The sequence below is a fragment of the Typopeltis vanoorti genome, chromosome 6 (assembly GCF_054136105.1).
Source record: "Typopeltis vanoorti isolate ZY-2024b chromosome 6, IOZ_Tvanoo_1.0, whole genome shotgun sequence".
NCBI classification, from domain to species: domain Eukaryota; kingdom Metazoa; phylum Arthropoda; class Arachnida; order Uropygi; family Thelyphonidae; genus Typopeltis; species Typopeltis vanoorti.
The window spans coordinates 72,869,349-72,896,588 of record NC_143554.1 but is presented as its reverse complement, the minus strand read 5'-3'; the positions used below and the strand labels follow the sequence as shown (position 1 = coordinate 72,896,588).

The window sequence follows — 27,240 nt, the reverse complement described above, 5'->3', positions numbered from 1 at the left end:
TCTGATTCTTTCTGAAAAGTATGAATAGTATGTTGTTAAAAAAAAAAAAAAATTAAAAATAATTCTCCATATGAAGCTCAACAAATTCAAAGTCGCTCAACATATTTGTTTAATTATAATTCAGCCCAGGAAAGATTGTAAACTTAGTATTGTTGATGGACTAAGGGTAGATTATTCAGGAAATCCTAAAGACTAAATATGGTACTTTCTTGTTTTTAAGTTCGCCTATCTTGCTGTCCCTGTTTGGACATGAATCGTATTAGTTCCTGCTCTTCTGGTATTAATGGTTCTAAGGAGTTTAAAACAAAAACAAAACAACAACAACAAAAAAAAAACACATTTCACTGCCATGATTACCAAACCTGGTCAACTCCCACCATTGCGTCTCGTTCTATATCCACATAACGTTACCGGAGGTCATATACTCCTGTTTATGGCTAGAGCTTGCCCACTATTGTTAGTCGCTATGTAATCGTAGGATGCCACTCAATATGCGAGTAACAATTCCATTGAAAACAGTAGTATTGGCAGTCCTTTACGTTAAGGGTAACCGCTGAAAGAATAAAATAAATACTTATCATATACAAGGTGCAAAATACCTATAAATCAATATTCAAAATTGTCTCTCTTATCTGCTCTCCTAAACATGAAATCAACCCATTATTATCAATATTTCAAGTATGCAGGATGCATTGACAATGTAAATGTATTTTTACGTACATTTTTACAATAAGTAATTAAAAAAATTTTTTTTTTTACTTATTGAGTTCTGATAAAACATTAGATCTTAATCTTTAAAGTAATATGAGTGTATATCAAAAGCTATTAGATATTCTGTTTCACGGAGAAATATTCATCTGTTTCTGGGAAAAATCTTCAGTGAATAAGGAAAATACTAATTCCTTATTCACTGATAAATGTTATATATTAATATAACATTTATTATAATAAATAAACATATATGTTTATTATAAATAATAAATATATAATAATATTAATATTATTATATGTTTAATAAATGTTACTTTATTATTTGTAATATCATGCATTCTTGATTGAAATATTTAGTAGGTTACCGCACATTGTCATAATTCCTTTCTGATAATTTTTTAAGAAAAATTCAGTATCAAAACGTTTATGAAACACTAGCCTAAATAACCAACCAACCATACTCACGATCCTGATCAAGGTCTGGATCGCGAGTATTGGTGGTTAAGCGTCATACCGTCAACTGTTTACATGCATGATAGCTTCTGCTAGCATTGCAACACTTGCTCAAGGTTATCTAGCATGAGTACTTAGAAAATAAAGTATTTTGTCGTTTTTTTTTTCTTTTTTGGAGCTGATCTCATCTTTCCGCTTCATTTGATATGACACCAACTAATTTTGGTGTTATATCCGATTTAAAGTTACTTTCAGCAAAGAATTTATCTGATTAAACCTTTCTGACAAGGAATTCTATACCATGCACGCGTGCGAATGTCGCGCAGGCGCGTAACATAATCAGATACAGCTGTACTGTAGATTAAGCTCATGTCATCTGTGACTAGATAAACAAATCGTGAATGTCAGAGATCGATCGATCGACTAGCGATTTTTCTACATAAACAAGGTGCTTCCATTACGGGTTGAAAGCAAGTCCCATGATTCTTCTAAATGTCTGTATGATTTCTTTGACTTCCAATCCCTCACTTCCGTTCTAAAAGTATACAGATTCAATTTATTATTTCATTATCCTCCATTCATATAAAGAGTATTTTCAAGAGCAAATTGGATTACGTAGTACCTAGCAAGTTATTCATCGATTGACACTCTCTATCCCAGCTATCATTTGCTGATGAACTGCAAGTCGTGACATTACAAACCCTATTTTTATGTTTTCTTTCTAGAACTGGTTAACCCCTGCAGTGAGAAGCAAAACAGTGTCTCGTTAACAACGGTGAAGGTTAGTATGACGTGTCATGTGACGTTTAAACATCACGTGATCTTGGCGTTGGGTTAGTGGACAAGCCGTTCGTTTCTTTTTTGGTGTAGTATCATAACATTTGTAGAGTCGTGATTTAAGTACTCCCAACAGTGACTTTATGGGATTAAAATAATTACGTTGTTTATTTAGTAAAAAGTGCACGCATAGGAAACGAAGGTTAACTTCTTTTACCTGGTAAAATAATATTATCGACACTCCCAACCTGTACAGATCATTCCATTCATAATAGGGTATGTAGCTAGTTACGCAATAATCATTCCTGGAAATGACAATAACGTATAACTTCCTTAGCTATTGCAGGTGAATTAGTTCTTTCGTGTTAAAATTTGATGAACGAGAAGTTCGTAACTATAGCTGGAATGTTGTCATCAGGACTATATTTGGTTGTTTTTATTACAATAACACACCATGTTGCCTTATGTGAGGATCATTCTACCACAAGTAAGTATAAGTATATTATTCTTATTTTCATTGTAATTATTTCATGCTGTTAACTTGATTAATGTGTATTTATTGTGAGTATTTGTATTTATATTGTGTATTTATTTTATGCGCCTGTGGAGATTAAAATTTGTGCGGCTAAAAATCCATTAAAATGTGGATGAAGTCATTTCATTTCTTGGTAACTTGATTTAGTCGACTAAATATGTTTACAGTTAGCGATTGCATGGGTGTCATGTTTCTCGTACCACTGGTACAAATAAAGAAAACTAATACAGTTGTCACTCCATTAGGACTTTAACCTGAGTGGTTCTGCTTCATAGGATTGTATGTTTATTATAATCAGTGATCCTCTTATTTTTGTCCCCTATCTCTATATATAGTGTTGATTCACTTGATATGATAGGTATATGTTATTTTTTTTTTTAGATTAACTTTAGATAAAAATATGGAAAACGTTACATTACCATAGTAACAATATTGGTGCAGGGACATCAGTTTTATTATATGAATCACTGGCTTCATATTACTGTATGCTTAAGGTGTTTTGTCACTCTTGGATATGTCTTAACAGTATACTCGTATTTATTTATTATTATTATTTATTTATTATTTTTTTTTTTTCATTTACAGTTTCATTACTTAAGTGCATTTAATACATGAGTCGAAATTATAAGTTTTGTTAACCATTTATCCTTATTGAATTTCATTGGATATTGGCAACTACTCAGCATATATTGCATTGTAACGTAACTAGGGTTTATAATCTTTCTTCCTAATCAGAATAACCTTTTCAACAAAATAAACTGGATATTGCAAGCAGTGCTGGATCTAAAGTTGCTGAGGCTCCTCTACTGAATAAATCTTAGTTTTAATAGCTTCAGAGGCCATTATTGTATTTGGTATTATAATGTATCTCATGAAATATAGCATGTAGGCAGTGCTGTGTCAGCAACAAGCGAAACAAGAACTTAGACTTTAATGGGGGGGGGATTGACATACTTATTTAGTTCTTCAAGATCTGTTTTGTTAATATCATTTAATTCGGTTTTCACTAACTTTTTTTTTTAAGTTGAAAAACTTCCCATGCCCACTCCCACTCCTCATTGATTATTAGAATTCTGAAAAATAAATTGTGGAATAATTTAAAACATTTTGTCCATATTATGTAAAATGCATATTTTGTTGCTCATCTGCTTGTAGTTTGTTTTCATCTTAGATTTGTAAGGATGTATTTTCATCATTAAACTTGTATAAATGATTGTTGTAATATAAAAATCTGTCTGTTTGTCAAGTGAGCACCTAGTGGTCGTATTATTTTGAGACTACAGAATCACTCATCACAAGAGCTCCCTGCTATCATATGCAAGTTATTGAATTGTGCTTTACACTTATTACTGACTACACTCAGGCAAATTATTCAATTCACTAACCACTCTCCATGCAAATAAACTCTGCTCTCCCCCCTTATGCAGCCTCCAGGGATTGTTGTTTCTACTACTATTTCCCCTACTTAAAAAAATACTCTACATTTAATCCATTAACAACACCTTATCATAAGTTTCCATTATATCCTTCCTTCTCTTCCTATCCACAAGGCTCTGAAAGTGGTAGCCTTGTAATCCTTCTTCATACCCAACATTCCAAATGCTACCCTCATTTCCTTGAAAACCAGGTGATTGAATATGTGCACAGTAATCCATATGTGGCTTGATCAAAGCTTTATACAAGGGAACCATAACTTTACTTCTGTCTTTTGCATTGTTGCCATAATCCATTGTGATGTCCTCCCAATTTTAGATTTGTGTCTTCTGAATACTAGGTCCTTGCAGTGGCATTGCTACAGCTTTTGCTGCCCGGGGAGGTCCCTGAGTTTGCCGTCCCTCTCAATGCACACCAAAAATACAACAAAAAATCAAAACGATGTATAGGGAAATAAATTAAAACACCATGTTTATTTTTGGTGTAAAATTTTAATTTCAATATTCTAAAATGTTATTTTTCTTGCTTTTTTGTCAGCGAAATCATCGATGACATTGGCAAAGTCTATTTCATAGTAATGTAGGTAATTCTTTAATTTTATTTAGAAAACCTCCTCTCACAACTAGCAACACTTACAGCAATTGTGAGGAAAATTTTGCAGTGGTATTACAATATTTGGAACTGAGTTCTCAAGAATGTATTTTAGAATTATGCAAAAGTTCAAAAAGGCTCAAAGTGCCACCTGAGGCGAGCTGTCTTCTCTGTCCCCCCCCCCCCCCCCCAGCTATGCGACTGGGTCCTTGTCTACCTTTACCTATAATTACTCTTATTTATTCTGCCTCTTGAAAGTTATCCCCATCAACTGCATACATACATACAGTGCAAACTAGTCTTGCTTTCTAAATTTAAAACTTTCTACTATTAAACTGGTAGTTCTGCTTCTTTGTCCACTTATGCAGTATTTAAATCATCCCGTAAACTCTAAACTTGCATCTGTTCTACTCTTCATGTTTCTCTTCAGCTTCACATCTTCTATAAATAACTGCATATCATCATTCAAACCTTTCCCAATATTATTAACATACAAGTTAAACAGCAGTGACCCTTGGGACTCGCCAAGGGTCACTGCTTGGCGAGTCCCAAGTATTGACTGAGTGTTCTCTTCCAGGATACTCTTCCTCCATAACAACTTGGTGATATCTGTCACAGATGTTTTTGCAATAAAACCTATTAGCAAATGAAATTCTAATAGATGTATGTCTCTGTATTATTATGATTATTACATGATACCATGAAGGACTTGCGGGAGGACACTCCATTTCACATGACCCTCTGTCTACATTACTTAATCTTCCATGTGCACACAATGCCATTATCCAGACACACACACAACACATCTGTATATCTCACTAATAGTATTTTTGCCTGTAAATTGCATGTGTGCTCTGACCAACTGCCTGTAGGCAAGATGAAACTAGAGTTAAACCCTGATGCATATATTATCAAATCATAGCCAATCAAAGGTACTACACTACAGAATGTATAGTGTAGTTCATTCTTGTTCTTTGTCAGTGACGAAATGCAACACAACGACAAGCATCCCATCAGGAAATAGATGTTGATGAATTAACTGTGCCAGAAGAGTTTCTTTCTTAGTATATTATAAACTTCCTTATGCAGAAATATATTTTCATTGATTATATTTCTTCCCTTTATTTCAGTATATCTGGAGGACAGATGTTCAGAATTTCAGTCAGATCCTGTTGTGTATAATCTCTCTTTGGATGGATCAAAATCTGCTGGAATGATACAGCCCCAAAGGAATAACTGGTTTACTGGCAGAAGTACATGCACAGTTATTCTACGTCCTCCAGCTGGTTATGGAGTTGTGGTTGCTGTAAAAGAAATTGACTTCAATTGCTTCTTACCTTACTGTCCAGATAAATTAGTGGTAAGCATATATATTTTAGTTTAATCTGGTTTATTATACATTATTGTGATTTGTAATTATTGCGCTTACTTCCTTTTGGCAGTGACTGTTATTTTGTTTCCACTGTAATGGGAGAAAAAAAAATACAAAGCATTTTTTTTTTAACTTTGGCCTATATTAGTATTTATTAAAGTATCATATAGTATCAAGTTACTTGGTATACAATACAGAATTAATGAATTTCTTAAGGATAATTTTGTTTAACATATTTTTCAACAATTTTTTTTTTTTTCAACTGTTATTTTTTTTTATTGTTTATTCATAATTATAATTTAAATTGTTCAATAACTATATGTAGTTCTTATGCACAAAAATAGTACAGGCATATTGTGTACAGCTAGCTATATTGAATGAAATAATAATATATTTATTTCACATTAATAAGGCTGATAGTTAAATGTGAGAAGTAAAATGATGATAAAATCAAAAACTTAAGATCTGACAGTGATATTTTAATAAATACATGGGCAAGTCATTAGAATACAATTTATTTTTTTTAAATATATAAATAGGTGTCATTTGAAGGATTGGGATTGTTTATCATAATTTGACTGCCTACATCCTACAGTTAACTTACAGGATTATTGCAAAAGATAATATTTACACTTTGATACATTTACTAAAAAAAAAAAAAAAAATCTTGTCAGTAAATTTTACAAAAGGAAACACTTAAGGTACACAATTCAGCCTCCACAGACAATTGCCTGAAAATAATTTTCTTGATGGCAGGCAATACCAGATAGAATCATGTGCATAAGCATCAAATATAGGGAAGTGAGCAATAAGACTTATTTGTGCCATCCCACAGAGCATACTAAGTAAGAACTTTAGGGCTCTTTTTTTTTTTTTTCCCCAAGTTATTTTGAGAAGGCAGCTGACATGAAGATAAATGAAATGTTAGTCATGATTAGAGATCTAAACAGTGGAGTATGAAATGAATAAAGAGACACATAGAAATGTTTTGAGAAAATTATGATTATAGATTGAAACTAATAATAATGGTAAGTACCTAGTGGATTTCTGTTCAGGATATGAATTCATTATTACTAATATCACTTTCAACATAATGTGCACAAATTCACATAGAGAATAGATAAAAAAGTCTCACTGTTATTGTTGATAGTGATGTCTTCACATTAGTTCATGATGCAAGGGTATACAGGATTTGCAATAGAAAGTGATCACTGTTTAGTTTTGAGCAGAATAAAGTTGAATATCATATTGAAAGGAAAACTATGTAAGAAAGTTTTAAAATGAATCAAAATGAAAGAGTTTTCATAGATGAACTATAGATGCAAATATTGAAATATGTTTCAACATTGGAATCTATAATAAACTCTGAAGAAAAGCTGTATAACTGAGAGGAGACCTCCACATAGCCTTTAAAGGAATGCGGAGAACCGACCAGGGCTTCTGACCTAATGTCCAATCCTCACCTTCTCCTGGTGCACCCTCTTGGGTATCTACTTTCATACTGAACGAACGAGGATGGGCTGGCAATTTGGGATTTAGCCGACCAAATTGTATTCTTATTGGTTAAACCAAAATAAAAAATGATGGTACAACATGACAAAATTTCATGCCGGCTGGGGCATCGCCCGGTTAAACAAGGCCCCCATTGTTTTCGCCAAGGAACCAGGGTGAACAACGAAAAGTCAACTACTGGAACAAATCTGAAAACAAACCCCAACTCAACATCACCAGAGTTAAAGATCAGTATACTATCAACGTAAGAAGCCTGAATGGCAAAGAAATGGAGCTAGCTGAGGAATTAGATAAGTACCAGATCGACATAATAGGGGTGACTGAAACAAAAAAGACCAAAACTGGCGAGATATTTCTGAGCAATAAATACAAAATGTTATATTCAGGCAATGACAATCAAGGAAAAGAAGGAGTAGCCATAGTATTCAACACAAAATACGAGGCTAATCTTCTTGAATGGCAGTCAGTCTCAAGTAGAGTAATGTGGGCAAATATGAGAATGGGGAACTGGACAATGAGACTTATTTGTGCCTATGGTCCCACAGAAGGTTCTACTAAGGTAGAAATGGAGGAATTTTTTGACGCTTTAGAAAAAGCAACTGACACAATGAAAAAGGAAAAGTTGGTCCTTGTTGGGGATCTAAATAGCAGAGTAGGAAATGATTGTGAGACATACAAAAATATTTTGGGAAAATTTGGAGAAAAGAGCAAAGCTAATAATAACGGCAAATATCTGTTGGATTTCTGCTCAGGACAGGGACTGGTTATTACTAATACCATGTTCCAACATAAAAATGCGCACAAATTCACATGGAGAGAAGAGGCTAGGAATAAGAAAAGTCTCATTGACTATGTTATTGTTGATAGTGATGTTTTCTCCCTGGTGCAGGACACCAGAGTGTACAGAGGATTTGAAATTTGAAGTGATCACTATTTAGTCTTGAGCAGGATAAAATTGAATTTCATATTGAAAAGAATGACATGTAAGAAAGTTTTAAAGCGAATAAAAGTTGAGCAGCTCTCAGATGTGAACTGTAGATTAAAATACAGAAAGATTATTGAAAAGAAAATGAAAGAGTTTGAGAACAGGAATCAAACCTTGGAGATTCAGTGGCAAACTCTGAAGAAAACATTGATTGATTCATGTGGTGGGGTTGTGTGCAAGGATAAAAAAATCAGAACTCCCTGGTGAACACAGGAAGTTAAAGCGGCAGTGAAGGAAAAGAAGGAAGCATATCAAAAGTTCCTGTCAAATAAGTCAGCTTGTGCTCTTTGAGAATACAGAGACAAATGTAAGAAAGCTAAACAGTGTGTAAAACTAGCTAAACAAAAGTCATCGGAGGACTTTGGCAAGAATATAGAAAATAAATATCAAGAAGGTGGCAAAATATTCTGGAGGTTGTTGAAGAAGCTTAGGAATGGAGGAAAGATTGCTGTAAAAGGAGTTAGAGATGATAAAGGTGGCATGAAAACGGGAGAAAAAGATATCCTTGAAGTATGGAGTAATTACTTTGAAAAACTGCTAAATGAAACAAACAGTGATGACAGCACAGTGGTAAAAAACACTGACCAGGCATGCAGTCAGGAATACATATCCATACTTGAAATAGAAAAAGCCATCAAAGGCTTGAAATGTGGAAAGGCAGCAGGAGTAGATGATATTCGACCAGAAATGCTGAAGTATGGTGGTATAAGAGTCTTACAGTGGCTGCACTGCATAGTTCAGAAAGCCTGGACAGAGGGACGAATTCCCGATGATTGGAGTAGAGCTCTCATAGTACCCATGTATAAAAATGGAAATAAAACTGAATGTGAGAATTACAGAGGTATTTTTCTACTGAGTGTTCCTGGCAAGATCTATACAAGTATACTTGAGAAACGGTTGAGAAGAATTGTGGAAGAAAAGCTTCCTGAAGAACAAGCTGGATTCAGGCCAGATAGAGGCTGTCAGGATCAGATCTTCACTTTACCACAAATAGTCGAGAAAGCATGGGAATATAACAGAGATCTGTATTTAAATTTTGTCGATTTGGAAAAGGCATGTGACAAGGTGCCAAGAGAGAAGCTATTCAATACGCTGCAGTTATATGGTGTCAACGGGGCATTATATCAAGCAATACTTAGTCTTTATTTGAGTTGTAAGTCAACAGTTAGAATTGAAGGAAGTACAGGAAGATGGTTTAATGTTAAATCTGGTGTGAGACAAGGATGTACATTATCCCCTCTGTTATTAATTATCTATATGGATCACATTATGAAGGAAAGTGGTAAACCTGATATCAAAATTGGAGATGTTAATGTCAGCTCTTTGCTTTATGCGGATGATGTTATACTTCTAAATAAATCCGCTACAAGTCTGCAAGATTCTCTGACTAAATTGAATAGCTGTTGTAATAGATATGGTATGAAGGTCAGAAATAAAAAGACAAAGACAATGAAAATAGGCAGAATCATTGAAAATGTCAACTGTGTTGTGAATGGAGAACCTGTGGAACAAGTAAAACATTTCAGCTACTTAGGCACGATTTTTACTGAAGATGGTAAATTAAATATAGAAATAGACAACAGAATCTGCAAAGCTGGTATGGTGGGATCAGACATGCAATCAATTGAATAAATTCATATGGAATAAGAGAGAAATTAGTCGTATACAAGACAGTGTTCAAACCAGTTTTAACTTATGGATCTGAGAGCTGGGTCAGAAGTAAAACACTTGACCAAAGACTAGAGACCGCAGATATCAGAGTCCTGAGAAAGATTAGAGGCGTGAACAGATGGCATCAATGGCAATATCATGTTAAAAATGAGGATATTAGGAAAGAACTTGACATTGTCAGCATCCAGGAATGTGTTAGTAGAGCTAATCTCAGGTGGTATGGTCACTTAAATAGAATGGGAGAGGAAAGATTAGCAAAACAAGTGTTCTCTGCCTGGTTGGCAGGGAAACGACCCAGAGGAAGACCAAGATATAGGTGGATTGATACGGTACAAAGTGCCTTAGACGATAGAAATATAAGATCTGATAATGTTGGAATCTTGACAAGTAACAGACTGATTTGGAGGAAAATTGTAGATAGGAAGTTAGTAATGATATAATTTTTTCATGTAGTACTGTCATATCCTGTACACCCCTTGAGGGTACATGGCAGGAATTTGATGATGATGATGATTGATGAAAACATTTCTTTCAACCAGGAGTTGTTTGCAAAGATAGAAAAATCAGCACTCAGTAGTGCATTTAGAATGCTAAGAAGCAGTCATGGAAAAGAAGAAAGCATATCAAAGTTCCTAACAAGTAAGTGAGCACTATCTCTGCGAGAATATAGAGAAAATTAATAAGAAAGCAAAGTGCTGAACAAAAGTCATGGGAAGAGTTTGATCAAAAAAATTTGGAAGATAAATATCAGACATGCAATAAAATGTCTGGAGGTTATTGAAAAAAAAAACAAAAAAAACAACTGCCTAGAAATGGAGGAAAGATTACAGCAAAATTAATCAGATGATAAAGGTGACATGCAAACTGTAGATAAAGATATTCTAAATGTTCGGAGTAATTACTTTGAAAGATTGCTAAATGAAACAGAAAGTGCAAAAAAAAAAATTTTAAAAGAAATTCAGGAGATATGAAATCAGCAGTATAGTTTAGAAAAAGCCATCAAAAATCTGAAATGTGGAAAGGCAGCTGGAGTTGTTTTATATGTGATTAGAAATGCTCAAATATCGAGGTATGAAAGTTCCCGATGAAATTGTCAAATTCAGACAGTTGAATTCATTAGCATAAACCTCTCTTATTGCTCATATATATATATATATATATATATATATATATATATATATATATAAAGGAGGAAATAAAACTGGAAATGAGAATTATGGAGGAATTTCCCCACTGAGAAGAGGAAGAACAACTGTGGAAGGAAAACTTGAAGAAGAAAGTGACTTCAGGTCAAATAGAAGTTGTCAGGATCAGATTTTTACTTTAAGACAAATAGTTGAGAAATCTTGGAAATGCAACAAGGATCTATATTTGTTTCATAGACCTGGCATAGGACAAGGTTCTAAGAGAAAAGCTCTTCAAAATGACACAATTCTATTCTATAAATGGGACATTATATTGAGAATTACTCAGTCTATTTTGAATTGTAAGTCATCATTTAGAATTGGAGATACAATGTGATGTTAAATCTGGTATGAGAGAAGGATGTACATTATCTCCACTGTTTATTCATCTATATGGATCACATTATGAAGGAAAGTGGGGCATCATAACCGAAAATGTTCAACTGAACTTTTGACAATGCAGATGATGTTATACTGTTAAGGAATTCTGCAGATTTTCTTTTAATGGATTTATTTAACTAAAATAATTGCTGTAAAAAAAAAAAAAAAAAAAAACCCTAATCTGAAAATCAGCAATAAAATGACACTGTGAAAATAAGCAGGAACATAGGAAACATCAGCTGTATCCTAAGTGGAGAACCTCTAGAAAAAGTAAAATATTTCAGCTATTTAGACACAAATTTTTGTGAAAATGGCAAATTAAATACAAAATAGACAGCAGAATAAGCAGAGCTCATATGGCAGGGAGCCATTTGATAAATTTATATGGAATAAGAGAAAGTAGCCAAAACACTAATCCAACAGTATGGATCTGATAGTGAGCCTCAAAAAACTCACTCGTTATAGACGAAGCCCTTTTGTTGAAAAGACCTGGGTTCGATTCCCATCAGTGACGTGAGGAACCTTTATCTGGTCTCTTTTGATGAAAGGTTTTTTTTTCATCCCCCAGATCAGGCAAACTGGCCCTGTGAACACACATCTCCAGACATAGTACACACCAGGAGGCATAGGGTCAACCACCTTATTCTCAAGACAGTTATGGTTGCAAGAATAAGAAACCTCGACACCATAAAAGGTAGAAGAGGAATTAAGAGGATTAAGAAAGAAAGAAAGAAATGAATCTGAGAGGTGGTTTAGAGATAGTGGATCCATTACTAAAGATCATTGGTATGAGAGTTCTGAAAAATAATTAGGACAATGAACAGATAGCATTAATGACAGAATAATATTAAAAATGAAGGTATCTGGAAGGAATTTTTGACATTGTTAGCATTCACTAATTCTAATCTCAGGTAGCATGATCATTTAACAGACTGGTAAAGATTAACTTAGCAGTTTTTAATGTTGTTTCTTGGCATTAAAAACACTAAGTGTTTTTAATGCCAAGATCAAAGGAAAAAGATGCAGAAGAAGACAAAAATGTAGGTCGATTGATACCGTTAGAAGTGCCTTTTTAGAAGAAGGGAATATGAGATCTGTCATTATTGGAGTCGTGAGATATAATAGACTAATTTGTAGGAAAACGTTTGATAGGAAGTTTAGTAATAGAAACTTTTTTTTTTTTTTTTTTTTCATATAGTATTGTAATGATAACCTGTAGACTTCTTTTAGGGTACATATGAGAAATTTCATGATAAGGCTATTTTGGAAATGGAAACACACATACACACAAAAAAAATCATGTATAAAAATTTGTTTGTTGTTTGAGTTGCTATGGTGCATCCTAACAGTACCCTAGATAGCTAGTTAAAGCTAGTGACATATTGTTAATTTGGGAATTAAGTTTTATTGTTGACAGAAACACATTAATGTTTTGGAGTTGAGTTTAAACTACAACTTCAAAAACTTTTATTATTATTACATGACTCCTCCAGGGAGTCCAAAGACTCATCGAGGGAGGCCACCTACTCTACATCTCTCTGTCTCCACCACTCAATCCACCAACTGCAACTACACCAATGCCATCTACTGCCCACCACCACTAGTATTTCCACAGACAATCACAAATGCCCATGGTGGGATTCGAATCTGCAGCCTTTTGGCTGGAGAATGGATACTATAACTGCACAGCCAACCAGGCTGGCTAAACTTAGTTTTATCAGTAAATGATGATTTCTATGCATGCCAGATGCTTAATGAAAGTAGATCAAATAAGTTTCGTAACTATTTACAATGAAGTACCACTGTTCTAACTAGTGCAGTCTGTGAATTGTTGTTGTGAATTTCTATAATTCGCTAAAGAGGTTCTTTCTGATAATATATATATATATATATATATATATATATATATATAAATTTTTTATAGTTATTTATATTTTTTCACTGTATTTGCTCAATTGTGTGTACTTATTGAACAATGAATGTGCTGTTCAGAGTGCATCTTCCATCGTAATTTAAAAGCATATATTTGGAGGTACTTTTTATCCCCATTTAATTTTTTTATTTCTGAATTTCTTAAAAACATATTTAACTCAGATTTTAAGAAATTTTTGAAGAAGCTTATATTTTTCTGACGAAATCATATGCCATACATATTTTTACAGATTGTTGCTGGTAATACAACACGGGTACACTCAGCATATGAGCATTCGTTTACTGGAAAAACAGCTTACTCTAATTTTGGTGATATCAAACTCATGTATCAGAGATGGACGCGAAGCTATTATGCAGTTGGCTTTCAATTAATTTACACTGTTTATTCAACAGGTAAGTTTATAATTAACTCTGAATTGAATAAAATTGAGCATATAGTGATTTCTTTTTATTCATATGTTCCACATTCTGTATCTTTCTATTTTTTTTTTTTACTTTTATTTTTTTCTAAATAATAAAATAAAAGGGAGGGCATTCTACTTTAAAAAAGCCATTATTTACATGACTTAGTCCACCATCTGCTCACTTCACTATTAATTACATGTGTTTTCTAGCCAGTTGATCTGTATGCATGATGAAAAATCCAAAGTTCAAGGAGAAATCCTCTGTATAAAAACTCTCTTTTAGTTGTGAAAAAGCACATAAAAATGAATCAAAATTTTAAAGGCCATGGCCAGGGTTATTTTGGTCTTCTACTACACTCAATAGTGGGAATGTTTGTGATTTTTAACTTTGATTAGAGCGAGATGAGACAGCTCAGGTTAAAAAGACATCTGGAGTTGATACAGAGGATTTTCTCCCTGAAATTTGGATTTTTCATCATGCAAACAAATCAACTGGCTGGAAAACACATGCTGAAAATTTTTTTACTTTATTGGGATAAATTAGCATATTCAAATATAGAATCTTTTAGAAATAATATTCCTAATAAATAAATTACTTGAATAGTTAGAAAGAGCATTATCTTCGCAGTTAGATTAATCTTGCAATAGATTTACTTCAGTTATCTGTTATAATATACATATGTTGTTATCTGAGTTTCATATTGTTGTATTAGATCTGTTGTAATTATTCCTATTACAAGAACTTGAGCTGGGAAAGTTGGACATTTCTGCTAGAACTAGAATAAAAGCCAAACAAGAATGCTTATTTACAAAAACTTAAACAAGTTAGTCCTTTTAATCAAAAGCATTGTTGCTATTCAGATGCTTTTCTCTTGTTTTATCTATATACAACTTTGTAAAATATGTATAAATCGTAAACATATTGTGCATTAGTTCCATAGGTGAGTTAACCTCCCAACCTGCTGAGGTGAATGAAATAGTATGACTAAATTGCACTTCTTATCCATGTTATTCAATAGGTGGAACAGAATCATATCCAGATTTAGCTAGATGTCATGGCCGGTTGGAGGAGTTAAAGGTTTAACAATGTGCAAACTTGCCTCTACAGACTAAATATGGAATTTTAAGCCACTTCAATAAACAGGGTGGCCTCACACTGAGTAATGTAATATATCTGTTACCTGGTTCATGATTTTTACAAACATCCACATCCCATGGTGTAATTTGGAAAACAGAGATCCTATCTACTAGACCAGCAAATACGTATTTCTCATGTACTATTATCCTAATATCTCAATCGTCCTCTCCAAAGCTAAAATCTATTAGCTCTTGAACTTTGGATTGTCTGTAATTATGGTCAATGCTATGAGGCCATTCTTATATCTGTCAGTTGCTTTTTTTTTTTTTAATAGGAAATGATTCAACTTTTATGTGAAACTAGTTAACTCATCTTTGTTGTAAGTTTCTCGCATCCTAGATGTCGGAAACTTCCTTATGGTTAAGTTTCAGAAACAATGTACATCATTATGTTTGTTTCTATGGATGTTTTCTGTACATAATCTAATGTAGCTCGAGTTCACTTTGATTATTAATTTCTTATTTTCCCTTAATGTTAAGAGGATTTCTGAAAATAAAAAAATAAATTTTTTTTTTTTAGGTTACTGTGATGAAGATGAAAAGTTCCTCTGCTGGAATGCTAAATGCATTTCAAAAAATTTTATCTGTGATGACCGTAATAATTGTGGTGACAATTCTGATGAGTCCTTTGCCCGTAATGGTGGATGCCGTAAGTAACTTTAATCTGTATTTTCATAATAGACATATTTTTGGTGGGTGGCACAGTATGATTGTACTAACAGTGCATGTTACAAGAGTTAAATTTTTTATATGTGAAGCCAAAAAAAATTTGTTATTTTTTTATTTGTTTTATTTTGTGTATGTTGGCAAGTGAGTTTTTAAAAGTTTCTGTAATAATTTTATATCTACCTAAACAGTATTGAAATTATTTTTTACATAAGTATATTTCTTTGTTATATTGCATTCTTGACCATTGTTCAAGCTTATACAGTGACTGTTATTCATGCTCGTGTTTTTGATATAATAGTGTTTTGGTTATTTTAACTAAAATAATTAATATTTCCTATATTTCAAAGTCAAGTTGATATCATTAAGGAAGTGTATACAAATAAGAAAAGCCAAGCGCCTAAAGTTCTAAATTGTGCTATCTAACTCTCGATCATTGATCTGAGGATGAATATTTCCCCACACAGTTTTATGCATCCAGATTTATTGAGGGTGGGATGGTTTTTCAAGTGGCAGAGGCAAGTTCAGAGAAGTCTTTTGTGCTTGTGTTTTGCTTTTGTGAAGGGTGGCCTTCTTTCAGTGAATTTTGTGGCAGGATTATTTTGGGCATAAAATTTTGCATCTCCTTAGTGGCCATAACGATGGTACTTGGCCATAACCCTTTTGTTCAGAGATTCTGATATAGCTTAACAAATATAACTAAACATTAACTCTTTATCTATATATCATTGTTCTTTGATGCTAACTTGACTGTGAAATAAAGGAAATTGTTTTCGTTATTATGTGCCATCTACATTACCTCCTTCCATTCATTATTGGTCATCTTCTTTTCCCTGTTTTTTTCTTATTTATTTAACTGTCACTACTTTCTAATACTCTTTAACATTTCTAATTCTGTATTTTTTCTTTCATTTGGCTTATTTTATTATATCTAATGACAACATCCCCACTCCCATGGAATTCAAGGACTCATCTGCTGGAGCATAATCTACACTACCTAAACAGCACATCATCCAGCATGTACACGCTGTGCCATCTTTGAGTCTACTGCTAATATAATTATATTCTTGTTAACTTCATATGCACTGGTGATTTGCCTGTATACAGAATGAAAACACAAGATTGTAAGTTAAAAGAAAAACCTCCTGCATTTTTAAAAAATTATGGAGACAACTACGATGTTTGAATAAAAACTTTAGTTTAATATAAGTAAAATCTACATTCGACATTTCGACCTTTATGTCAAGGTCATCTTCTGGAGCATACAACTATACACAGGAAACAAGCTACACTACAATCAAACTGGTTTGCTAAAGACACTGACCAACTGCTACAACAATTGTTGGCCTAACCTCTGGTGGGAAAAAAAAATTATACATCAACGCTAGAGTCCTATTATTATTATTATCTGTTGGTTGTAGAAATGCATTGGGCACAACAACAGGTATATATATATATATTAACATCATCTACACATTCCAGCCAGTTGGTATGGAATATAATTATTTTTCTAATACTAGCTGTAGATTGGCTAGAGTCCTGACTTATGCTGGATCTTACATATTAGGTAGGCTGAATGTGTGCCATCCAGATCCTTGGAATATTTATGCCATCTTTGTTGTTGATATTTGGGTGGTTTATCAGGATTTCACAGGCTTCCTTAAATTTCCTTTCGTACCAGGTTTGTGTGCGGTGTAAAGAGCAGGTGCTTTTCCAGTTGATTTGGTGTAAGGTGTTGAGTGTGTGGTCTGAGAGGCCTGCTTCACCATAATGGTTATATTTAATATGTCTAATGTGTTCTTTCTTGCATATAGGGATTGTCTGTCCTGTTCCACCAATGTACGGTAAGTTACAGGTGCAGCAGATGCAATAGACTCCAGGATGTGCTAATGGGAGGAGAGGATCCTTGGAGGAGTCGAATATGGTTTTAAGTTTAGTGGGTGGTTTAAAGGTGGCATTGAGGTTATAATGTTGTAGGATTCTGTTGATTTTTTCTGATAACCCTTTAAGTGCAAAGCACGTTGCTCGTGCACGAGATATTCTAATTGCAAAAATGGAGAAATCTCTGATGATTTGGATAGAAAATTGCACTTAAAAGAAAATTCCTTTGGACGGAAATCTTATTAAACAAAAAGCTCTCACAGTTTATAAATATTTATGATGCAGACCAGGTGTTCAATGTGGATGAATCCAGGTTATATTGGAAAAAAATGAAAAAACACACCTATATATTGAAAAATGAAAGATCAGCTCCTGGATTCAAAGTTTCTAAAGATAGAATTACTCTATTGTTTTGTAGTAATGCATCAGGTGATTACATGACAAAACCAATATTTATTAACCGATCCTCAAATCCTCATGCTATGTAAGATTAAAATCTGCATTTTATTTTATTTTGCCTAAAACATTTCTGCATTATGTGCAATGAAGTTTATGTACAATTTATAATTTTTATAATGTTATACTATGTATTTGTTTCATAATTTATATATTTTCATAACTTACATGAATTACCTGAATTAAATAAAAATATATTTTATTGGTTATGTCATTGTTGTTTATATAATTAAAAAAAAAAAAAAAACGAATTTGGAAAATAACCCTACTTTTTCTATGTGATCTGAGTCTCACATAATGCGATTTATATAACGCGCCATTTCTGTAGAACCTAACATCTGTGTTATACGAGGGTTACCTGTATTGTAATACTACTGTAAATTTTGATAACTAATATTTAAGGAATTGACAGCGTATACTAGAAATATAGATTAAATAAACTTTAATTTATACTTTCCGATATTTCGGCGAACAGCATGTTGCTATCTTCTTGGGAACTTACTAGCCCAAAGGCCAAGAACTACCAATATAGCCCGCCAGGGGGCACCATCAGGACTTTAGGAAAACGCTAGCTTCCTAGCTTCAGTCTCATTTGCTGTTATTAGTACTTGTGTGCTCGTGTCTTTGTAGTAAGTTCCCAAGAAGATGGCAACGTGACGTTCGCCGAAATATCGGAAAGTATAAATTAAAGTTTATTTAATCTATATTTCTAGCATACGCTGTCAATTCCTTAAATATTAGTTATCATGTTTAACCAGCGTATAAGCCTCTCAACAAGAATACTGTAAATTTTCCTCACAATTGCTGTAAGTGTTGCTAGTTGTGAGAGGAGTTTTTCTAAATAAAATTGATTAAGAATTACCTAAATTAAAGTTTTACTTCAAAAATCAACATAGTGTTTTAATTTATTTCTCTATACATAATTTTTTTTTTACTTTTTTTAGTATTTTTGGTGTGCATTGAGAGGGGCAGCAAACTCGGGGACTGCCCTAGGCAGCAAAAGCTCTAGCTACACTACTGGTTGGAACATGATGTTAAGACTGGTCCTATGTTAGTTTGGTTCTTTTGTGTAGATCCTCCCAAAACATTTTCAACTCTGCTGTTTCAGGTTTCTAGCAAGAACTTTTTTTTTTCCCCTTGAATGACTTAGAATTCTATTTCACTGTTAGAATCTTCTATGGGAACTAAAAGCCAAAAACTAATCTCCTTGTCCTTGATTACTGTTAACCAAATGTAATATTTTATTAAGAAATATCTTTATTTTTTGTCTCCTTTATCATGTCACTATGCTGTTTTGTGATTCCTCTGCAAGACTACCTTTTTTCCGCTGATGCTTAATTCTTACATTGGTGCCTTTATTCAATTTTTAAGATTGAGGCTGTCAGTAACTCACTTGTCAGTTTTTCTGGTTCACTCTAATGAAACAGGGAACTTGTTTAACTGGATGATATCGGCTAGCATGATATTTGGTTATATTATATGATCCTATTTGTCTGTAATTTAAGGTAACAAAAATATGATTTTGTTGGCTAAAATTCCAAATTGTAAATTATTATTATTATTCAGGCCTCCATGGAGTCAAAAGACTCTCATGGGAGGTCCTTCCTAGGAAACACAGTCTATCAAGACTCATCGTGGGAAGTCCCTCCTAGGAAACATAAAGTCTATCATACCATTCCTTAAACTCATTGACCTTTCTCGCTCTTACCACTCTATCAGGCAATACATTTCATGCAAAGAAACCACTCCTTGTTTTCTTGCTCACAGTTTCCTTTCGCAACTTCCAGGGATGGCCCCTTGTCATCACTCCTTCCCGCTGTTCAACCAAGCAAAAGAACTCCCCAGTGTCAATCCTGTAACCACCTCTCAGCAGTTTAAAAGTCTCAATCATATCACTTCTTCTATTCACCAAACTCTGCAGTCCACATTCCCTCAGCGGATTCTCATAACTAACATTGTACAGTCCTGAAATCATCTTTGTTATCCACTTTTGTACCCTTTCCACAGTTAATTTATCCCCTTCAAATCCTGAGCACCAAATCCGAGAACAATAGTCGAAGTGTGGTCTGATCAGGGTCTTATATGATGGAATGATAACTCTTTTATCTCTGCAGGTCAGCGTCCTTCTCGTTATTGCAGCAATCCTGTGTTACCTTCACGACCTTTGTAATATGTCCCCTAAATTTCAGGTTTCTATCAATTGTCAACCCCAGATCTCTTGTATCCCCTACTTCCTCCAGTACAGCTCCTCTAATAGAGTATGCAGCGTCCCATCGATGTGTCCCAAACCTCAAGACCTTACATTTTGTTGCATTAAACCAACACCCCATTCATTTGCCCATCTGTGTAGCTTATTCAAATCATCTTGCAGGGCTACCACATCTGCACTATTACTAATAACCTTCTCAGTTTCACATCATCTGCAAACAATTGAATATCCCCCTGCAATCCACTGACAATGTCATTGATATAAAGGTTAAACAATATAGGTCCCAGTTCTGAGCACTGTGGGGACCCCACTTGTAACCCTCTTCCTCCTTGAAACTGCCCCACCATGCACAACTCTGATAGCTGTTGGACAGCCAATCCTGAATCCAGTTGACCAACCTGACATCCAAATCCATTTGCTGCAACTTAAATATCAGTTTATCATGTGGCACCCTGTCAAATGCCTTTGCTAAATCCAAGAAAATGGCAGTATATGCTTTTACTGCTCTTGTAACTTTATTATAAAAAGCTAGCATAAGGATAAATACATCCTTATTCACTCGGTATCTATGCAAACACCTAATAATAGGATAAATCGCAATAAGGTGAAGAGTGGATCTTCATTACTCCACAAATATGTGGTTTTTATAGTTAATTAATAATTGATAACTAAATTTAGAATTGCATTAATTTATTTTGTAAATTCACTGCTTTTTGTGAAATTTGTATGCAAAATGTAAATTTCACTTCTCAAATAGTAATTTAATATAAGGCTAACTGACACTGCTTATCTTGTATTGAGAAATGAGTGAGGGAGACAGTTACTGAAAGAAGCAATCTTGTTCTTCTTATATAATCTATAGTTTTAGTTTTCATGGATTGGAAGTCATTGCTAGAAAAAAAAATTGAAATCTTGGCTTCAGAATAGTAAAGTGGTAGATGATTTATCATCATCATCAAATTCCTGCCATGTACCCTCAAGGGGTGTACAGGATATGACAGTACTACATGAAAAAATTACATCTTACTAACTTCCTATCTACAATTTTCCTCCAAATCAGTCTGTTACTTGTCAAGACTCCATGTATTTGTCAATGGATTGATATGGCACCTTATACCATATCAATCCACCTATATCATGGTCTTCCTCTGGGTCGTTTTCCTGCCAACCTGGCAGAGAACACTTGTTTTGCTAATCTTTCCTCTCCCATTCTATTTAAGTGACCATACCACCTGAAATTAGCTCTGCTAACGCATTCCTGGATGCTGACAATGTCAAGTTCTTTCCTAATATCCTCATTTTTAATATGATATTGCCATTGATGCCATCTGTTCACGCTCTAATCTTTCTCAGGACTCTCATATCTGCGGTCTCTAGTCTTTGGTCAAGTGTTTTACTTCTGACCCAGCTCTCAGATCCATAAGTTAAAACTGGTTTGAACACTGTCTTGTATACAGCTAATTTAGTGTTCCGACTAATTTCTCTCTTATTCCATATGAATTTATTCAATTGACTTCCCACCATACCAGTTTTGCTGATTCTTTTGTCTATTTCTATATTTAATTTAACATCTTCAGTAAAAATCGTTCTTAAGTAGCTGAAATGTTTTACTTGTTCCACAGGTTCTCCATTCACAACACAGTTGACATTTTCAATGATTCTGCCTATTTTCATTGTCTTTGTCTTTTTATTGTTGACCTTCATACCATATCTATTACAACAGCTATTCAATTTAGTCAGAGAATCTTGCAGACTTGTAGCGGATTTATTTAGAAGTATAACATCATCTGCATAAAGCAAAGAGCTGACATTAACATCTCCAATTTTGATATCAGGTTTACCACTTTCCTTCATAATGTGATCCATATAGATAATTAATAACAGAGGGGATAATGTACATCCTTGTCTCACACCAGATTTAACATTAAACCATCTTCCTGTACTTCCTTCAATTCTAACTGCTGACTCACAACTCAAATAAAGACTAAGTACTGGTTGATATAATGCCCCATTGACACCATATAACTGAAGCGTATTGAATAGCTTCTCTCTTGGCACCTTGTCATATGCCTTTTCCAAATCGACAAAACTTAAATACAGATCTTTGTTATATTCCCATGCTTTCTCGGCTATTTGTCGTAAAGTGAAGATCTGATCCTGATAGCCTCTATTTGGCCTGAATCCAGCTTGTTCTTCACCAAGCTTTTCTTCTACTATTCTTCTCAACCGTTTCTCAAGTATACTTGCATAGATCTTGCCAGGAACACTCAGTAGGGAAATACCTCTGTAATTCTCACATTCAGTTTTATTTCCCTTTTTATATATAGGTACTATGAGAGCTCTACTCCAATCATCGGGAATTCGTCCCTCTGTCCAGGCTTTCTGAACTATGCAGTGCAGCCACTGTAAGACTTTCATACCACCATACTTCAGCATTTTTGGTTGAATATCATCTACCCCCTGCTGCCTTGCCACATTTCAAGCCTTTGATAGCTTTTTCTACTTCAAGTATGGATATGTATTCCTGACTGCATGCCTGGTCAGTGTTTTTTACCACTGTGCTGTCATCACTGTTTGTTTCATTTAGCAGTTTTTCAAAGTAATTACTCTATACTTCAAGGATATCTTTTTCTCCCGTTTTCATGTCACCTTTATCATCTCTAACTCCTTTTACAGCAATCTTTCCTCCATTCCTAAGCTTCTTCAACAACCTCCAGAATATTTTGCCACCTTCTTGATATTTATTTTCTATATTCTTGCCAAAGTCCTCCGATGACTTTTGTTTAGCTAGTTTTACACACTGTTTAGCTTTCTTACATTTGTCTCTGTATTCTCTAAGAGCACAAGCTGACTTATTTGACAGGAACTTTTGATATGCTTCCTTCTTTTCCTTCACTGCCGCTTTAACTTCCTGTGTTCACCAGGGAGTTCTGATGTTTTTATCCTTGCAGACAACCTCACCACATGCCTCTCTGGCAGAATCAATCAATGTTTTCTTCAGAGTTTGCCACTGAATCTCCAAGGTTTGATACCTGTTCTCAAACTCTTTCATTTTCTTTTCAATAATCTCTGTATTTTAGTCTACAGTTCACATCTGAGAGATGCTCAACTTTTATTCACTTTAAAACTTTCTTACATGTTATTCTTTTCAATATGAAATTCAATTTTATCCTGCTCAAGACTAAATAGTGATCACTTCCAATTTCAAATCCTCTGTACACTCTGGTGTCCTGCACCAGGGAGAAAACATCACTATCAACAATAACATAGTCAATGAGAATTTTCTTATTCCTAGCCTCTTCTCTCCATGTGAATTTGTGCACATTTTTATGTTGGAACATGGTGTTAGTAATAACCAGTCCATGTCCAGAGCAGAAATCCAACAGATATTTGCCATTGTTATTAGCTTTGCTCTTTTCTCCAGATTTTCCCAAAATATTTTTGCATGTCTCACAATCATTTCCTACTCTGCTATTTAGATCCCCAACAAGGACCAACTTTTCCTTTTTCATTGTGTCAGTTTCTTTTTCTAAAGCATCAAAAAATTCCTCCACTTCTACCTTAGTAGAACCTTCTGTGGGACCATAGGCACAAATGTCTCATTGTCCAGTTCCCCATTCTCATATTTGCCCACATCACTCTACTTGAGACTGCCTGCCATTCAAGAAGATTAGCCTCGTATTTTGTGTTGAACACTATGGCTACTCCTTCTTTTCCTTGATTGTCATTGCCTGAATATAACATTTTGTATTTATTGCTCAAAAAGATCTCACCAGTTTTGGTCTTTTTTTTTTCAGTCACCCCTACTATGTCGATCTGGTACTTATCTAATTCCTCGGCTAGCTCCATTTCTTTGCCATTCAGGCTTCTTACGTTGATAGTACCGATCTTTAACTCTGGTGATGTTGAGTTTGGGTGTGTTTTCAGATTTGTTGCAGTAGCTGACTTTTCGCTGTTCGCCCTGGTTCCTTGGCGAAAACAACGGGAGCCTTGTTTAACCGGGTGACGCCCCAGCCGGCATGAAATTTTGTCATGTTGTACCATCATTTTTTATTTTGGTTTAACCAATAAGAATACAATTTGGTCGGCTAAATCCCAAATTGCCAGCCCATCCTCGTTCGTTCAGTATCAAAGTAGATACACAACAGGGTGCACCACGAGAAGGTGAGGATTGGACATTAGGTCAGAAGCCCTGGTCGGTTCTCTGTATTCCTTTAAAGGCTATGTGGAGGTCTCCTCTCAGTTATACAGCTTTGACCCTTAAGCACCCCTAGATCATTTATTTATATTACTATTAGATGATAACTCCAAGGACACATCATTGGAGGGTACAGCATTCTGCTACTTAATTCTCGATGTACACACTATGTACACACTATGTGCTGATGCCTTTTATTCCTCAAAAGGAATAAGCAAGCCCATTGAGTCCTAGCTCACTTTGAGGATTAGTGGACAGCTAGCCTCCACTCTTAGCCATCACAGAATAGTTGACACATGACTATCAGTGTTTTGTTGAAAGTTTTTCATTTGGTTATACTATAAATTACAGATACCAAGAAATTATGTTCTTGGTTTCATCCTTTATTCAAGTGTAAGTAAACAAAGTTTGCACGTGAAGTCACTTCATGATTAGGCTATTTATATATAGAGGCTAAATACCTCGCATCATTTGCCTTGGTATCCCATAATGCAATGCACATATCCTTAAGGAACATGTTTCTTGGCATCTATAATTTATTAGTGATATTAGTGATATTAATTAGCACCTAAAGTGGGGAGGATGGCAGACACCTGCTTCCACTGTGTGGTCCCCAGTGCTATATATTATTGTCTGAATTTACATAATGAAAAATCCTGCTTGCTTATTCTAGAGATAGAGTAACTTTTGAGCAAGCCCAAAAAAAAAAAAAGTCTTAGGAAAAGTTCCTCTGGTCAGTCTAAAATCAAACTTAGAACAGTTTTACTTCAGGTGGCTTTAGTGTTACAGATGGAAATGCCATTTCTGCAGTGCTGTAACACAGGCTTTACTACCTTGGTATCCCATAATGCAATGCACATATCCTTAAGGAACATGTTTCTTGGCATCTATAATTTATTAGTGATATTAATTAGCACCTAAAGTGGGGAGGATGGCAGACACCTGCTTCCACTGTGTGGTCCCCAGTGCTATATATTATTGTCTGAATTTACATAATGAAAAATCCTGCTTGCTTATTCTAGAGATAGAGTAACTTTTGAGCAAGCCCAAAAAAAAAAAAAGTCTTAGGAAAAGTTCCTCTGGTCAGTCTAAAATCAAACTTAGAACAGTTTTACTTCAGGTGGCTTTAGTGTTACAGATGGAAATGCCATTTCTGCAGTGCTGTAACACAGGCTTTACTACCGTCTACACATAGTGACAGAAAAAGCATTTATAAAAAGTTTGGGTACTGAAGTCCAAAATCTCAGGGCAACCCATTGTGAAAATTAGGATTTAGTATTAACCAATGCATGGCATTTATTTTCTATAGGCTTTGCAGCCTCTTGTGTGAGAGTGGCATAAAAATACTTGCTCAGTTAAGCCAATATTTACTTAGTTGTGAAGTGAAATAATGTTCTCAATTTCCATATTCTAATTACTACCTTGAAATATCCTCTTAAAAGAAATGTTTATAATAAAATATGTTCACTATTTATGTATTCCTACAAAATAATAATCATATTTTTTTGCATTTTTCTTTGTAGGTCTTAAACATGATGACCTCGGTGAAGGAATTCTGGGAATTGATATCCCTTTCATTCTGTCCATGAGCATTTTAATTGCTGTATTTTGTGTATTAGTATTAACAGGCATGTGGGCCAAAAAACGTCTGAATAGCAGAGCAAGAGAAACTACAGCAGTTCCTAATCCAGGTGTGATGTCACTTGCTCCACCTCCATATCTCATTGCAACAAATCAACAAATGGAGAATCCTGCATTCCATAATGAAAATGAAAAACTATATCCTCCACCACCTTATACACAGTGATAATAATTAAATATGGGCATATTTAATTTGTAAAAAAATTGGGATTAAACTGTTTCAGAGCTTATTAACAGAATGTTAAATATTTATGAATGTTATAGTTGTTGGATATTGGAAGAATGCAAAGAGAATTTCTGATAATAAAGTTGTTGTTGTTTTTTTTCCTCACAAGCTGTTTGCAGAGATAAAGATTAAGTAAGATACATTTTTTAACCATATTTTTTTCATGGGAATAAAAATATACAGAACATTAATAATGGTTTGGTTATATAGCATTTATATATTCTGTGATGAGTTTTGTGGCTCACTGAAAATCATGATGATAATGTTCTCTCTTTCTTGTACTATGAACAGTTTATTTTGTTAACTTATATAATTGATCCCATACACGAGAGGTCAAGAGACCCGTAAGCACATCGGTGCCATATGTGGGGTGTGTGGACGAGAACTAAAATAGTTTTTTTGAAGAGTTGCAGGATGTAATTGTTTGGGAATATCTCTGGTAAAAATTATACTAGACAAGATTATAATATCTTCTCTAGTATAATATGCTTTTTAATTGAGTGTGTGTAGGGGGGAACTTATGACAGCTATACTATCTCAGTGAAGTATTTTAATATAATGGTGATATACCAGTTTTTCTACTCAGGTGGAAAACATCACCTCTATTAATTTCCTCCCACTATCTCAGCTCTCATCTCCCACTGATGAACCTCAAAGGTTAAAACCAGTCTGGATAGTAACCCTTCCCATATAATAATAATGGCAACATACACACATCCAAAAATGAATGTGTTGTGCATTATGGGATACTAGGGTAGTATCCCATAATGCACAACAAGTCAAGAAACTCTATACTTCACATAAATATTTTACTTATGCTTGAGTAAAGGATTAAGGGCTTACTTAAAGTTTCAGTTTTGCATGAAGTTGTCATCTTTGGCTAG

General features: G+C 34.3%; 1 protein-coding gene across 1 annotated transcript; it reads left to right on the top strand.

Moving 5' to 3' along the window:
* Positions 1-1,571: 1,571 nt before the first annotated feature.
* Positions 1,572-26,464, top strand: LOC150105563 (uncharacterized). The gene is made up of 5 exons (XM_090394911.1): positions 1,572-2,428; positions 5,632-5,861; positions 13,769-13,931; positions 15,600-15,728; positions 26,013-26,464. Exons 1-5 carry the CDS (start codon positions 2,317-2,319, stop codon positions 26,294-26,296), a joined length of 918 nt encoding a protein of 305 aa, XP_090251037.1. The 5' UTR covers positions 1,572-2,316; the 3' UTR covers positions 26,297-26,464.
* The last annotated feature ends 776 nt before the right edge of the window (positions 26,465-27,240 follow it).